The sequence below is a fragment of the Acomys russatus genome, chromosome 20 (assembly GCF_903995435.1).
Source record: "Acomys russatus chromosome 20, mAcoRus1.1, whole genome shotgun sequence".
Taxonomy (NCBI): Eukaryota; Metazoa; Chordata; class Mammalia; order Rodentia; family Muridae; genus Acomys; species Acomys russatus.
This window is the reverse complement of record NC_067156.1, coordinates 57,827,110-57,843,433: the sequence shown is the minus strand read 5'-3', so window position 1 is coordinate 57,843,433 and position 16,324 is coordinate 57,827,110. Positions and strand designations below refer to the sequence as shown.

At 35.3% G+C, this 16,324-nt stretch overlaps 1 protein-coding gene across 1 annotated transcript in view; it reads left to right on the top strand.

Moving 5' to 3' along the window:
* Positions 1–16,324, top strand: part of Dcc (DCC netrin 1 receptor) — a 1,118,465-nt gene that overhangs the window by 682,538 nt on the left and 419,603 nt on the right. The window contains exons 6-7 of the mRNA XM_051163583.1: positions 9,609–9,763; positions 12,706–12,826. Coding sequence (XP_051019540.1) covers positions 9,609–9,763; positions 12,706–12,826 — 276 coding nt within the window. The remainder of the gene's footprint in view (positions 1–9,608; positions 9,764–12,705; positions 12,827–16,324) is intronic.

The window sequence follows — 16,324 nt, the reverse complement described above, 5'->3', positions numbered from 1 at the left end:
TTGGGACTCTAGATGAGAGAAGCATGGGAAAATGGCAAAGTAGAAGGATCCACAGGGTCCTAGAAACCTACAAGTAGAACATTATGATAGGCAGATTTGGGCCCAGGGGTCCCGCTCAAACTAAGGCACCAGCCAAAGGACAATACAGGTGGTAAACTTTAAACCCCTACCCAGATCTAGCCAATGGTCAGAACATTTTCCACAGTTGAGTGGAGAGTGGGATATGACTTTCTCACGTACTCTGGTGCCTCACATTTGACCATGTCCCCTGGAGGGGGAGACCAGGTGGCACTCAGAGGAAGGACAGCAGGTTACCGAGAAGAGACTTGATACCCTATGAGCATATACAGGGGGAGGTAATCCCCCTCAGGAACAGTCATCGGGGAGGGGAATAAGGGGAAAAGGGGAGGGAGGGAAAAATGGGAGGACACAAGGGATGGGATAACCATTGAGATGTAACAAGAATAAATTAATAATAAAAAATTTAAAAAAAAGAGTTAAGAGAAACTCAAAATAAATAATAAATAAATAAATAAATACATATATTCAACCTAAAAAAAAAAAAGAGTTGGCTTCATAAGACTGGACTGTGAGACAGGTCAGGTGGCACATGCCTTTATTCCCAGCACACTGGGAGGCAGAGGCAGGCAAAATGCTGTGAGTTCAAGGCCAACCTGGTCTACAAAGCAAGTTCAGGACAACCAGGTTATACAGAGAAAACCTGTCTCAAAGCCTCACCCCCCCACCCCTCGCTCCAGCTCTCTGCAAAAAGAGTCTGGACTGTGGCCATATCTGTGAGCATATTATTGATTATGAATTGGTGTGGGAGGAACTCATCCTCTATGAGTATTGGCATCATGTGGTGGACCTCACCTGAATGAGAAAGGTAGCTGAGCAAGCACAGGGAAGCAAACCAGTTAGCATCAGTCCTCTACAGCATCTGTTTCAGTTATGGCATCCAGGTTCCAGCCTCCAGATTACTGCTGGGACTCTCCTTAATGATGGTTGAAACAGGAAGTTAAAATACACCTTTTTTCCACAAGTCACTTTGGTGATTCTTTTATTATCATAGAAACAATCTAACAATCCAAAACTAGAACAACTCATTACTCAAGAGCATCTTAAGTTTCCTCGATAACCAGAGCACCTTCTAAATGAGAAAAGGGAAAACATAGGCTCTCCAAAGATTTTACATGGGTTCATCATGTTCAAAGGTGTTAGTGTGAATTGAAAGGTTGCTGGTGAGTAAGGAATTAACCGTGACTTACCATCTGTTATTAGTGGGGAAAGGAGAGTCAGTATTGTGACTGACTCTTTCCACTCAGTTAATTGTCCTGAACGGTATCCTCATAGAATATCTATTATAATAAGAAGTTGGAAAAATTCTTTCTGATATAATGTATCTAACTGCAAAATAGCGCAAAGTAGGCAAACATACCTTTTACAAACAGAAATTTCCCTAAATATTTAAAATCTCTACATTTTTCTACTTTCAAATACCAAAAGGACAGATTAGTTTATATTTGGTTGAAGGAAAATAATAGCTCTCTGACTTATATTTGTTGTATTAATAACATTATCCTACTCTTATCTATTTTCTTTCTGGTTGGACAACACATTTCTAATATATTTAGCTATCTATATCTATCTATTTATAGAGATACAGATATACATCTAGATTTTAATGTTTTCATTTACTTCATAGTCCAAGTGGAAATTCAGAAATAAAAATGTTTATCAATGGTATATGTGCCAATATATATTATATATGGATGTTTAGATACACACACTTGCAAACTTAATTGTTAACTGATTATTTGCTAGTATCTACACTAGTGAATTCATTTCCCACCCTCTGTGTTAACAAAGGGATGGTTTTGACATTGCTATGCATATAGACTAGGATCTTGGGGCAATCCTTCTATTATTTTCATCATAGGCTTGAGCCTAATGGAATCACACTTCCAATTTAGTTATAGCTCTGGCAATTGAAAAGAGAAATGAAAAGTTCAGTCAGGACTTAGAGAGAAGCAACCCTGATTACAGAAAAAGCCGACAATGGAGAAAGGCACTGACTGGGATTATTTGCCTGGATAAAGAAAATTGTGTGGAAAGATCTGAAATCATTTCCCAGTATGTATGAAGGACTCTGAAGTAAAGGTTGAAGATCAGATGTTGTTCATCTCTACACAGAGCAGCAATGTTACATAGAAGGAAGATTTTCTACACCAATTGTGTTCACAATAGCTAATTCTAATGCGAGGTAGAAATAGAATTCAAAAGATCTGAATTTTCATTTCCTTGTACTGATTAAAATGCTGACTTTTGCTAGGCTAACAGTTAAGACTGTACATGGATGCTTCTAGTATCCTGTTGTCATAATTGGTCTTGATGTTAGAAGAAAAACAATCCTTTATTTCATAGATGATGTTTCCTACCCAGCTTATTGTTGTTACTCATTTATTGCCAGTTAATTTAATGTATTATATATAATATAATATTATATATATAAATTTAATATATATATAAATTCTTCTGTATATGCACAAACTCCATTATATATAGCATAAATATTCTATTCATTTAGATCGATACATATATTAAGAAGGCAGTGTACAATAGCAAATATTAGGACCATATAATTAATGAATCCCTCTCTGTCTCCCTGTCTCTGTCTGTCTGTCTGTCTGTCTGTCTGTCTGTCTGTCTGTCTCTCTCTCTCTCTCTCTCTCTCTCTCTCTCTCTCTCTCTCTCTCTCTCTCTCTCTCTCTCTCTCTCTCATGTGGGACTATACTAAAAAATCATCTTTAGTAACCAATATAGAAATAAAACGCAAAGAGAAAACTGTTTAAGCAGCAGTATTAAGATTCCAAATAATTTTGTAATAAAATATTGTACTAAAATTGTAATAAAAACCTTATGGTGTTACACCCAACACATACAATATCCCTACCATTTAAAGGCAGACACCAAGTTATTCCAACCTAGAATGTTCTTGGGAGAGTATAGATAGATATGTGAGAGAGACAAGAAGAGAAGGAGATGCAGAGACTAACAACTGATCCTAACGCATCAGACAGATATGGCTCAGAGGTTAAGAGAACTGGCTATTCTTCAAAAGGTACTGGGTTCAATTTCCAACAACCACATGGTAGCTTATCTATAATGAGCTATGGTGCCATCTTTTGGTATTTAGGCATACACCCTGGAAGAATAGTTTAACCATAATAGGTAAATATTTATTAAAGCAGCAGACAGATATGGAAGACATAATGAGCAAGACTAGAGAGAAATTTTAAGCAGATTTCAAATGTGTTGTCACACAAGCAATGCCTAAAAGGACGTGTTAATGTGGTACCTTGCTACGAAGTAAATAAAAGAGGAAGGAAATTTTACATTGAAAATTAAGTTCCTTGAATAAAAATTCCTTGGACAGCTAAATTTGGTACAGGATAAAGCAAAACAAAACAAATTTTGATAATGAGAGAGCAATGTTTATTTGTTGAATTGGGCAGTCCTTTAGAAACATTAGGTCTGTGAGGCAGAGTTCTGTTGAGGTGTGTCTTTCTCCCCGCAACTGTGCAGTGTCATTAAACTCACACTCATTATCACATGGTTTTTGTTGTTGTTGTTGTTGTTGTTTGTTTTTTGTTTTTTGTTTTTTTGTTTTTTTTTTTTTTTTTTTTTTTTTTTTTTTTTTTTTCACTGGGTGTGGAGATTCTAGCTGGCCGATGACACAGTGAAGGCATTCAGCCATTGAGTGGTTAGGGTCTTCAGATGTTTTCATTTCAGAAAGAACCACTGCCATTGTTCCCAAAATGAATAAATAAAGTCCCAAGAGCCTGGTTAAATTTGCAGATAGCCCCACTCTGAAACCCACTGGGTTTCACCTTTTTTCAGTCCTTCATGTTATATATATTTACATTTTATTATGCCCTTTAAAAAACTATAAAATATTATTTCATTCCCACTGATAAGCACTGCACTGATAAGCTGTGGTCATCTGGTGGGGGAGGAGGTCCCCTTCTGTCAGAGGTTTAGGGGAGGAAAATTGGGCAGAAGAGGGAGGGATGGTGGGAACGGGAAAATACAAGTGAGGGGATAACAATCGTGGTTTAATCTGAATAAAGCTTAATAAATTAAAAACATAAGAGAAAAACATTTATTGATTGTTGTGGTAAATCGCTAACTGAGCCCAGATATGTAATATTATGACAGGATGAGTTTGAAGGTAGGAGATGATTTCTGTGGGGAAAAATAGAAGACACAGCTTGAGTCAATACATTAGCTGCGTTTTTAAATGGCAAGATATAAGTTTGGTCTCTGTCTTAGTGCTTTTCTTTTCTTTTCCTTTCTTTTCTTCTATAAAAAGACACCATGACCACAGCAATTCTTATAAAAATATTTAATTGCTTCTGACTTACAGTTTCAGGGGCTTAGTTTATTTTGTCATGACAGAAATCACAGGTGCACACAGGCAGACATAATGCTGGAAAAGGAGCTGAGAGTTCAGCATTTGGATCAGCATGCAGCAGAAAGAAAGACTGGGCCTGCCTTGAGCATATGAAACCCGAAAACCCACACTCCAGGACACAATTCCTTTAAGAGAAGAGACACAATTAAATTTTTATTATGATAAATTACAGGCCCCCATATCCTTTTAATGATAATTGCCTTAATCAACTTAATTTAATTTTATAATAAAAATTTAGTCACATTAAGTACCTTTTTCCTGTTCTCCCACCCCTCCACTGTGTCTCCTTTCTCCCATCCTTCCTATGCATCTACTTACACTCAAATTTATGGCTTCATTTTGTTAAAATTGTTACATGTATATTAATAATTAGAATCACAATAGTCTGAGTCAAGTTAGTGTGGCTTGTGTGTGTTTGATTGGAAATCTAACCACTTTGCCTTGATGTCCAAATTACCAAAATCAGTCCAGAAAAATCTAATTCTCCCACTCCTCAGTCATCAGTTTCCTGTAGCTCTTTGTTTATGGTAGAACCCTGAGATTTCCTCCTTATATATTAACATTGGCTGGGTATATCAAGGTTCACAGCCTTTTTATATGACAAAGAGGGTGAAATAACTCAACAATGTTTGAAAAAGCATTAAGGAACCTCATTATTTCATATTTATCATGCTATACATATATTTATATATTTGCCATACATATGTATCTATTTACTATATATAGTGTGTGTGTGTGTGTGTGTGTGTGTGTGTGTGTGTGTGTAACTTAAAATTAAGCCATTTAGATTGACTATTTTCCCATCATGGGCAATATATTATCTAAAATTTCCCAGTATCAAACATTGGAAAACTGTTTGAATTGTTGGTTGTGGTAGTCCAAGTGACCCCAAAACAATATATGATATTGCTGAAGATATAGTCTTCCAGCATGGTGGGGTGTATATAATAATTATATGTGGATTTGAATTTTATATTCTAGGAAGTATCCTTAAATAAGATGAACAAATTCATGCTGATTCATCAAATAAATGCTTTAAAAGACAAATGAAATAGCAAAAAAAAAAAAAAAAAAAAAAAAAAAAAATTTCAGGTTAAATTTAATTTGACCACTTACCTATGTATTAGTGCAGCTGTCAAAATGTTAAATTTTATAATAATATTACATAGCCTTTTCCCTTGAGGAGTTCACTTTCTAGTACTAAAACAATCAAAAGCTTAGCTGAATACCATGTAGAAAGGACCTTGTCATGTGGCATAAATGGGTAAAATCAAATATTATAATGTGCACCTCAAGAGACAACTCTATCCATAATAAAGAAGATTCATGAAGACTGCATAGAATATCTATATTTCAAGAAATGTAATACATCCAGATGAGAAAATAGACTGTTCAAACATTTAACACTAGAAAAGACCATGTACCTTTGTATAAATTGGACATAGTTAATATGCAAAGGCATTGTCAATGACAAGCTTTAAAAAGTAGGCAGAGATTTGGTTATGCACTCTTCAAAGAAAGGTTGTTGAACTTATTATATCTAATTCTTAATCTCTAACTTTGGTTTATATTTTTGGAATATATATTCTTTTTGCTGGAGATTATACTAATATAACACATAGTCTGTGTTTTCTACAAAATGGCCATTTTACATGATTTTCCACTTTGTTATTCTTGTTATTCAATATTGTCTTATTCTTCATGTTAATATCAGTTCTTTTTATGGTTTCTATGACATCGGTTATGATTCTAATCTGTACCTTAAGCCAGTATACCCAGAGTACAGTAAGAGAATGTTTAGTTCATCGAGGTCTTAAAAGCAACAGCAAATGTCTATTCTCCTGTTCTGAGAAGGAAGCAATGTACTAGGTATGTGGTGTGAATGGAAGTTGTTGGTACTCATCTTCCTCATAAAATGCTGATGACACACACACTCGCAAGACATATGGCAGAGAACATAGTCATGGGTCTATTTAGGATGCACATATATTTTAATGTTTAAATTCTCAATGTATTTTAGATGAATGTTTCTATTCAACAAATATCTAATGTAGAAATTAATGATCTAGTTATTAAAATTAATTGAAGTACTCAGTAAAGACATGCCATTCAATGTGAAACTTAAAGCCTAATTACTATGAAATGACAGAAACACAGTCATAACTCACATATATATGTTTTGCATATATATATATATGTGGTAATTATATATATGTATATATGTATACATTAATTATCATGGCAGCCCATAATAGTTTCCATGTTATATGATTAGATGGAATTATCCCCTTAATTAGAAGTAACTGAATTTTAATCATCAATGAAGTGAGCTGTTTTAAGAATTGACCATGCGGTCAGCTCTGTATTACCTATCCCAGTGAGAAACAGTAAATTGGAAAATGATTTCTATCTATCAGATTAATGAAGAGAGTGTAAAACTAAACTATCTTGTCTTCAACTCCATCAGGGATTAAATTGTTTTTAGGTCTAGATAGACATTTTAAGTTGATAATAACAAGTAATAATAGATATTGATTTACATTCAGAATTTCATACTCGCCAAGATAGGAAAGATGTTTTCTTCAAGGCTGCCAAATACAAATAGCCAAAATATTATGAATGTAACATTTATATAATTCCTGATTGTTGTGTGGCTCTTCTTGCTATAGGTAGTTTATTGTATATATGTATGATAATATAAATGCATATGTAAAAAAAGAACAGAGTGATCTCAATGTAGCTATTTTGAAAATAGAAATCACTTATATGTAATTTGTTTTTCAGACAATCTATTATATGAAGTATATTATTTTGACACCTAGAATATTTAAAAATATTCTATTTAGAAAACATGGAAATAACATATTTTAAAAGCATTATGAAGTTATATATGTCCATGCACATCACTCAGCATACACATTTGTGTAGGTATTTGTATAGATTATGGACAATTCTATAATGAATTTGCTATGGGCTATGCATTTTTATTGGCTCTGCTACTGTTTTCCTTTAAAATGTGCTGTTTACCAACATCATCTGTCATTATTCTCAATCCCTCAATAAACTAAGAGGGATTAATAGTGAATATACAGAGTAGGGCTATGACTCAGGCATTCTGGCTCCTTCCATGAGGTTTTGAACCTTTGCTTTCTTTGGTAACTATGTAAGTGTTCCAGATGCCTTTCCTTCTCTCCCACACCCATGACCCTTATGTTTATACTCCCAAACTTTTAGGTTGTTTTTATTGTGTTTCACTTCGTTTCTTTCTTTCTTCACCCACTCCCTCTCTAGCATGCACTATAAGTATATAAACACTCATATTATTGAAACATGTATTTCAATGCAGTTAATTACTTTGAAGATACACTTGAATATGTCCAATTTAGCAAACCCCAAACTCATATATTTTCAAAACCCTATGAGACTGAGCAATTTGATTGGACAGACTTAGGGAGTTTCCCCTGCATTAGGACAGACAGACCAAAAGAATGGGATATGTAGACAGTTGCTATTATTTCTAAAATAGCTCTCAGCACATGTACTTCCATTATCTCTGAGACCCTAGAAACATTTCTGAGCTACTGTTCCACTAGAATTGTAGGTGTAAAAAAGGAAGTTACAGCAAAAGAGTTGAGAATGTGCACTGCGTAGAGCAACAGACTGTGAGGCTCTTAATTTACAAGGAGTGTAATTTTGAAGAAAGTTATGTAAATGCCATCTAGTGTAACATTTTTATTTTAAAATAAGGATAATACATTATGCTCAGAAAACTACGATGCAATACTAAATATAAAGAGAGTGGACTAATAAATCGTACTTTGTCTTTTCCCAAGAAATATTGGATGTTGCCTAGTATATAATCCCTGGGCGCAAATCTGTGTAAACTTGAGGACAGAGTTGTAAAGATGCAACTCATATATATTTCCTCAGAGGCACTCAATAAATATTTCAGATGTCTTTTGGTACATTGTCAGTGAACTTGGCAATGGAATCAGGAAGAAAAATCATTATGCTAATAATATTATCAATATTAAATACATAATTTAGCCCTGTATACAGTGTTTAGTACAGCTCTGAGACATTTCTTTTCATGACTTTAGGCCATGAATATTCATGAATCTGAGTCTAGTCATCTAAATCAATGGCCCCAGTGAATGATTAAAGAAATTAAAATGAGTTTAGTCCTGGAGGTTCAAATATTTAGCTACAAATCAAGGCTGGAAGACAGGCAGAGAAAAGAAGACAGAAGAAACAAAGATGACAACTATGGCAACCACCAAGTGTATATTGTCTCTGCCCATTGTCCTAGAACTTGCTGAAAACCTAAGGCAGTTTGAATACTTCCTGTGGTGTGGAGGGAAAGCTTGATAATCCTGGTTGGAAGGAAGAAAATGTGTAGTCACTAAACTGAACATAGTAAGACAATGATAAAAACAAAGGCTGACTTGGAAAATAAATGTTAAAGATGCATGTTTTCTACATAAACCAAGCTTTTGGCTGATACTTCACTGAATTTTATGCTTCTTCTCACTAGCTAAGATGTTTTATTCTGTATATAGCAACTATTATTATGATAAATAATACATTAAATGAAACTGATGACAAATAATATTCAGAAAATAATTATATATATATACCATAATGATATGATACATTGGGTCATTGCTAAAACATTTTGAATGTATTAATAAGAACATGACAAGCTTATTTTCCCCAGAGAATTTCTATAAATAATTAAATCTTGATTAAGCTTATCATTACAAATATTTCTGATCTCATGATCTGAATTGTCTTGGACATGTAAGCTTACTGTGTCTTTTTATTTGTTTGTTTGTTTGTTTTTTCCTAACATACAGTTTCCTAAGCATCATTTACTTTCCAGTGCACAAGTCAAAGGGATACCAACATTTGAGAATTGAAAATATTCATTGTAAATACTTATCCCAAGAGTTATTTTTCCTTGTGGTAAATGTCAATTGCCTTGGGGATGAGGGACAGTCATCCTCCGCTGGTTCTTGTTTAGTAAGCTAACAGTTGGGGAGTGACACAAATTACAGAGCTGTGTTATCAATTCATTGAGACCTCAGCGCAGACACCGCTATTCCCACTCATTTGCCATTTTCTGTCTTTGCAGTTCCACCATGGTTTTTAAATCACCCTTCCAACCTCTATGCCTATGAAAGTATGGATATTGAGTTTGAATGTGCGGTTTCTGGGAAGCCCGTGCCCACTGTGAACTGGATGAAGAATGGAGATGTGGTCATTCCTAGTGATTATTTTCAGATAGTGGTAATTATATTCTTTTCATATTAATTTTGCAACCTCATTATTATTTGCTATTTTTCCACTAATTTTTCTTTTCTAAAATATGGAAGCTGGAAAGTGACCCAAGCCCTTTGGAGGAGTCCAGAAGATTGTGAGTGGATCCCAAACATATCAGTTTCTGAAAACTTCCAGGAATTGTTTTTGAGAAAACAAATAATTTGTAGACCTGGAATTCTAGGCAGTTAATCCAGCATACATTATTTATAAAAAAGAAAAGAAAACAAGGAAGGAGGGAGGGAGGGAGGGAAGGAAAGAAGGGAGGGAAGGAGAAAGAGAGGAAAGGAGGAGAAATGCAGAGAGATAAAAAGAAGAAAGGGAAGAAGTGAAGGCAAGCAAAGACTTGAGACTTCTGAAGTATTCCCATTGTCACGTCATGGGCTAGAATTTAAAAACTCAGACCCAGAATGCGGGGATCTAAGATTATTGTATTTTTCACCTTCTACCTACCATAATTCTCTTTAGGAAGATATTCTTCTTACTATTATGAAAGCCTTACCACAGTCATGTACACTACTGCCTCCCTAACCCTTTTTCCACATGGAGCCTGGTGACCCTATTGAGAAGTGATGGTAGAAGTGCTCACTATGGTCTTGGCTCTAGCAGAGGATTCACACCATCTGTCTTGCTTTGTAACTGTACTTTCTGTGTTGGAAACAGAAGAGACAATGAGCCATAGCTCTTACAGCCCCCATAAACTCTAGTTCACGTTCAATATCTTTCAGGCATATGAATATATAAGAACTATAAAAACCACCACGTTGCAACATAAAAGACTGTGTGGCTTAAAAAAAAATGGCCTTAGGAGCTTTTGTGTTTGAGACAAATGTGACCCTGTCAATGAAAAGCCATCACAAAGCCAAGTCGGCCAGGCAGATAGAATCAGAGTGTGGTCATCTAGTGAGGCACCACAGCATCTCCCTATGGCATTACATGTTCATGCTGCTAAATGACTCTTCTACAATAGGCAGGTTTTTTTGTAACTTCCGTAATTTCTTAGTTGTATGCATTTTTTGTTACATTCTACTTCTTTTTTTTTTTTTTTTTTTTTTTTTTTTTTATTTTATTTTTTTTTTTTTATTTTATTTTTTTTTTTTTTTTTTTTTTTTTTATTATTTTTTTTTTTTATTAATTTATTCTTGTTACATCTCAATGTTTATCCATCCCTTGTATCCTCCCATTCCCTCCCCCCCCCCCCATTTTCCCATTATTCCCCTCCCCTATGACTGTTCCTGAGGGGGATTACGTCCCCCTATATATTCTCATAGGGTATCAAGTCTCTTCTTGGCTACTTGCTGTCCTTCCTCTGAGTGCCACCAGGTCTCCCCCTCCAGGGGACATGGTCAAATGTGAGGCACCAGAGTATGTGAGAAAGTCGTATCACACTCTCCACTCAACTGTGGAGAATATTCTGACCATTGGCTAGATCTGGGAAGGGGTTTAAAGTTTACCTCCTGTATTGTCCTTGGCTGGTGCCTTAGTTTGAGCGGGACCCCTGGGCCCAAATCTGCCTATCATATTGTTCTACTTGTAGATTTCTAGGACCCTCTGGATCCTTTTATTTTGCTGTTCTCCCATGCGTCTCTCATTTAGAGTCCCAATAGGATGCCTTCCCCTCTGTCCCAGTTTCCTGGTAAGTGAAGGCTTTCGTGGGACATGCCCCTTGGGCTAGTATGCAGATATAAGTGAGTATATACCATTTGATTCTTTCTGCTTCTGGGTTAACTCACTCATTATGATCATTTCTAGCTCAATCCATTTATCCACAAATTTCGGGAATTCCTTGTTTTTAATAGCTGAGTAGTATTCCATAGTGTATATGTACCACAGTTTCTTTATCCACTCTTCTACTGAGGGACACTTAGGCTGTTTCCATGTTCTGGCTATTATGAATAAGGCTGCTATGAAAAATGTATAGTATATGCCTTATTCACATCACCATGTGCTTAAAAATATTTCCTGAGTAGTTTCAGAAATCTGAGAGCTATTGTGTGTTACACATGTAATGCTGAGCTCAGATAGTAACTTAGAAGTGAATTGTTAATTAGAAGTTAGCCAGCTTTATCTAAGAATTTTACATCAGTTGAAAATTGACTACAAGACACTAAAAACAATTAAGAATTCCCTGAGAGGTAATATTTATCTCTTAATGACTTTAGGGGAAGTGATTTAACATGTCTCACTAACTGAACTAATACTTGCACTAATATTGAAGATAAACTGAGTTCATATAATTAAATACTATCTCTAGATCATTTTATCATCCATTCTTGAATGAGATTGTAGTTTAATTTATACACAAAAAGAGTTAACTTTACTGTGTTTATACAATGAATTGCTGAAGGTAAATTTTTTCAACTATGCACCAAAACAATATGGGTATAAAAATCTATCATAAGCTTGGCTTCTAGAACCCCTAAAGATTATGCAAAAAATTGTTATTTTAAGGGACCCTCAGACATTTCTTTGGGCAAACACTAACAGAAATGATTTAACCTGCGTACTTTGTTCTTTTGTATTTGCATGGAAAAGTATTTTTTCTTTATTCACTCTTGTTTATTTACTTATATACCTCATAAATCTAGCTTCCTCCAGAAAGGGAAGGAATAAGAACTTTTATATACTGATCATGATTTATTGCATTCCTGATGAAAATCTTTATAAAATTAAAATTTGAATATCCAGGAAGATGTCTACTTATATGACTATGCCTCCCTTATAGAAGTAGGCAGAATTATACCCACAAAGTCAGAAAAACTTTGAGGAACGTGATTTGTCTCCCAAATAACATGAGCCATATTGGCCAGATAGCTTCATGATTTTTCTTAATTCTTCTGTGTCTATTTGTTACCTTGAGGTTGCTTCCCTTTTTACAAAATATCTCATCTTCATTTTCTTTTGCTCCCTAGGGAGGAAGCAACTTACGGATCCTTGGGGTGGTGAAGTCAGATGAAGGCTTTTATCAATGTGTGGCTGAAAATGAGGCTGGCAACGCCCAAAGTAGTGCCCAACTGATTGTCCCCAAGCCCGGTAAGACATAAGAATAAAGGGACTTAGAGTCACACTTATATGTGGCTAGTTGGTAACAGCCACACAGTTTTCCTGTGGTTCAAAGTCAGGATGAAATTCTTTATATAGTCAAGGTATACATATGTGTATTCATGATTTATCCTATCTAAGAAGTTTTATATTAGATCTGTCGATCTTATTCCTTTACCTGTCATCTATATCGAATGAAATCAAAACCTTATGAACACTATGACCTATGGTTTCAAGACAGCCACCAATAAGTTATTATTTTCTGTCTATTGTTCCAATATCTCATATAAATATAAAAAAACAGGTATATAGAGTTTTCGTGCATTGTGTGTACATTAAGTAATATATATATATATATATATACATGCATATGTAACACTTATGCATATATATGATATGGTGAATATTTTAAATATATTGTAAAATTATGTAGAAAATACAGTAATGTTGAATAATACAATGAATATTTACACCATTCTTGCAACTGTGTAAGTTGGCAGTAGAACAGCTGGTAGATCCTCCTAGTAATGTTAGAACTGAGCACAGAGGCCAAGGGGCATCTTTGGCAGCTTCCCATGGGGCAGGAGGATTGTTCGACATTCAAAAATGTGTCTATTTTTAAGTTTCTATGGGATTTTTCTCTCTTCAGATGTTCAGTAATATAGATACCAAAAAATACCCTTAGGAAAAGAGATCCCCTCTTATCTGCTCCTTTCTCTCTCTCTCTCTCTCTCTCTCTCTCTCTCTCTCTCTCTCTCTCTCTCTCTCTCTCTCTCTCTCTGTGAGTACATGCCCTCATGGGGAATGATGGCAAACTTGGGAAATGGAAAAGGCAGTCTGGATGGAAATTCTCTCCTGCTATTCACAATACAGGGATGAAAAGAGGAGTCAACAAATCTGAAGAGACTGCATTTGTACATTTGAAAGGAACATGGGTAAATCAAGGCCAAAGCTTCTTTTGATGTAACTGCCCAAGGGATACTTTCCTCTGACAGAGTGAGACACAGTCAGTTGTGAAGTTGAACCTAAGCTAGTGTAGAGTCTAGGATGTGGTAAAGAGCTGCCTAAACAGGAGGTGCTAGAAAAACACACAGAACCCCCTTGAAGTAGATGCATGTATATTTTCCATGATGGTGGACTTTGAAAAACATATATTGAGCAAAATAAACTTTGCTCCATCACTCCAATGTCTTCCCTCTCTGACCTAAAGAACTCTAACCAGAGATTAAAAACAAACAAACAAACCCACAAACAACAACAAAAACAAAACAAAACATAAAAGGACCAAAATCACAGATGGCGCTAAAAATATAGCCTTTTGCTTATCTTTTTGTGACAGAACTGCTTAAGAATCTGGGGATAAACAATAAATTTGCTATTACTTTAGTGTTTTAGTTATGTTTAGAGTATGTGTGCTTGTGTATGTGTATCTGTCACGTGTTTATAAGCATATGTTCTTACTTTATGACATTGATTTGTTTGATCTATTTTCTTCCAAATATCCAAAGATAAAGCCTTTGAAAATACTTTAAATCTGGGCTGGAGAGATGGCTCAGAGGTTGAAAGACCTGTCTGCTCTTCCAAAGGTTCTGAGTTCAATCCCCAGCAACCACATGGTGGCTCACAACCATCTTTAATGTGATCTGATGCCCTCTTCTGGCCTGCAGGTGTATATGTAAGCAGAGCACTGTATACATACTAAATAAATAAATCTTTTAAAAAGTACTTCAAGTGACCTGAAATGCAAATAACAAGAAGATGTATATAATGTGATAGACATAAAAATGGATACTGTGAGAAAAAGCAAAGTTGTTGTCTTTTAATTCCCCATAGTTATGCTCACCAATTAATGGATCATAAACATTGAATTATGCATATAAAACAGTCTCCTTTCAAAGGGTGTCGGTGATGTTTTGTACTCTACATGGATCCTGGCTCACTTCGGTATAGGAGTCTGGAAAGGGACACGGGCCTCCTTTTTACTAAAATCATTTGTCTCTTCACTAAAGTCAGCTTAAGATGATCCTTATGAACTAATTGTAGAGCATTGTCAGTGACACTTTGGGGGCAGTGCCTCTTACATTTGTCATTGAATGAGGAAGAAATGACATGAAATGAAGAGTAAAATCCCAAAACACGAAAGAATATTGCTACAAATGTCTTGCACTCCCCGCATAATTGATGGATTGCTTTTTCCTGGCTATTTAATCTAGTCTTTAAATAAAGTCACTCTAATTCCTCAGATATGCACTATGGGCTGTGTACACAGACGGTGGAGAGGCCAGCTGTAAATATAAATTAAACAGTGAGGTTGACCAGGGGGTGAAGAACAGAGCCCTCTCTATTTAAATTTAAACAGTTAATGGTCAACATACATTTTGAGGCACATTGTGGCCCTCCACAGCACAGCTGTTCAGCTTTCAAGCATCCATAGACTTGTGACTGAGAGTTACTCTTAGCAACCAAAACAATCTGCTTTTTCCTGAAATGAAGCTAGCAACCTGTTCAACCCATTGTCCATTTGTATAAACCTTGGGAATTTTTTCCATTCTGTTATAGATAGTTATCTGGTCATTTTTCCCCCCTTGAGTAATTAGTGACTTGCTAGTTGCAGTAACAATTTTTTTTTCTTAAATTAAATTGATGATACGCTGTTTCTGATAGAAAAAAATTGGGAAATAATTAAAATGTGTGTATTGCAAAGGATGAAACACAAAAAAAATTGAAACATATGCATGATTTTTTCACTGCATCAAAATCCAATTGCTAGAGTTTTAAAAATCATAGTATAGGAGGTTCTGTTAATAAAGGTGTTTCAGTAATACTGTGACAATATGTGCACAGTGCAGACTGCAAGATTTATGCCCATCACACACCTTTCCATGGACAGAGGGAGGTTCCTGAACATTAGAGTTTAATGAATACCAAGAACACATAGCTACATATGTAAACAGTGGCACATACAAATTAAAACAGTTTAGCTGATTTATAACACCCCATGTGCCTAATGGTCTGTTCTCAAAACTGATGCTAGAGTTAGACTTCTTTTGTTGCTGTTTGTTTCAGTTAGGTTCTTGTTTTTGTTTTTGTTTTTGTTTTTGTTTTGTGGTTGGGGCAGGGAATGTTGTCAAGGGTATTGGTAAAGTCTGTTTTACAATTGAAATCAAATATAGATAAAATTCCACTAGTTATCAAATAACCCAGGGGCCCATATGTCTTAAATATCATAAAGATAAAGCATTTAACTTTAAAAAAAAAAAAAAAAGCCAGAGCTGCACATAGATAAACATGAGCTAGCGTCTTCTTTGTGGTGCTAATCATGGTGAATTAGATCCTCTGCTGACCTCTGAGTCAGAGTCTACTAAACTGTACTGGGATGAGTATTAAATTAACAACTGCATATAAGGGTGTTGTGTGGCAATGTTAACACTTATGCTGGAGCTGGAGAGAGTGATGCTTAGTGAAGAGGGAGGGACAATCAAGACCTAC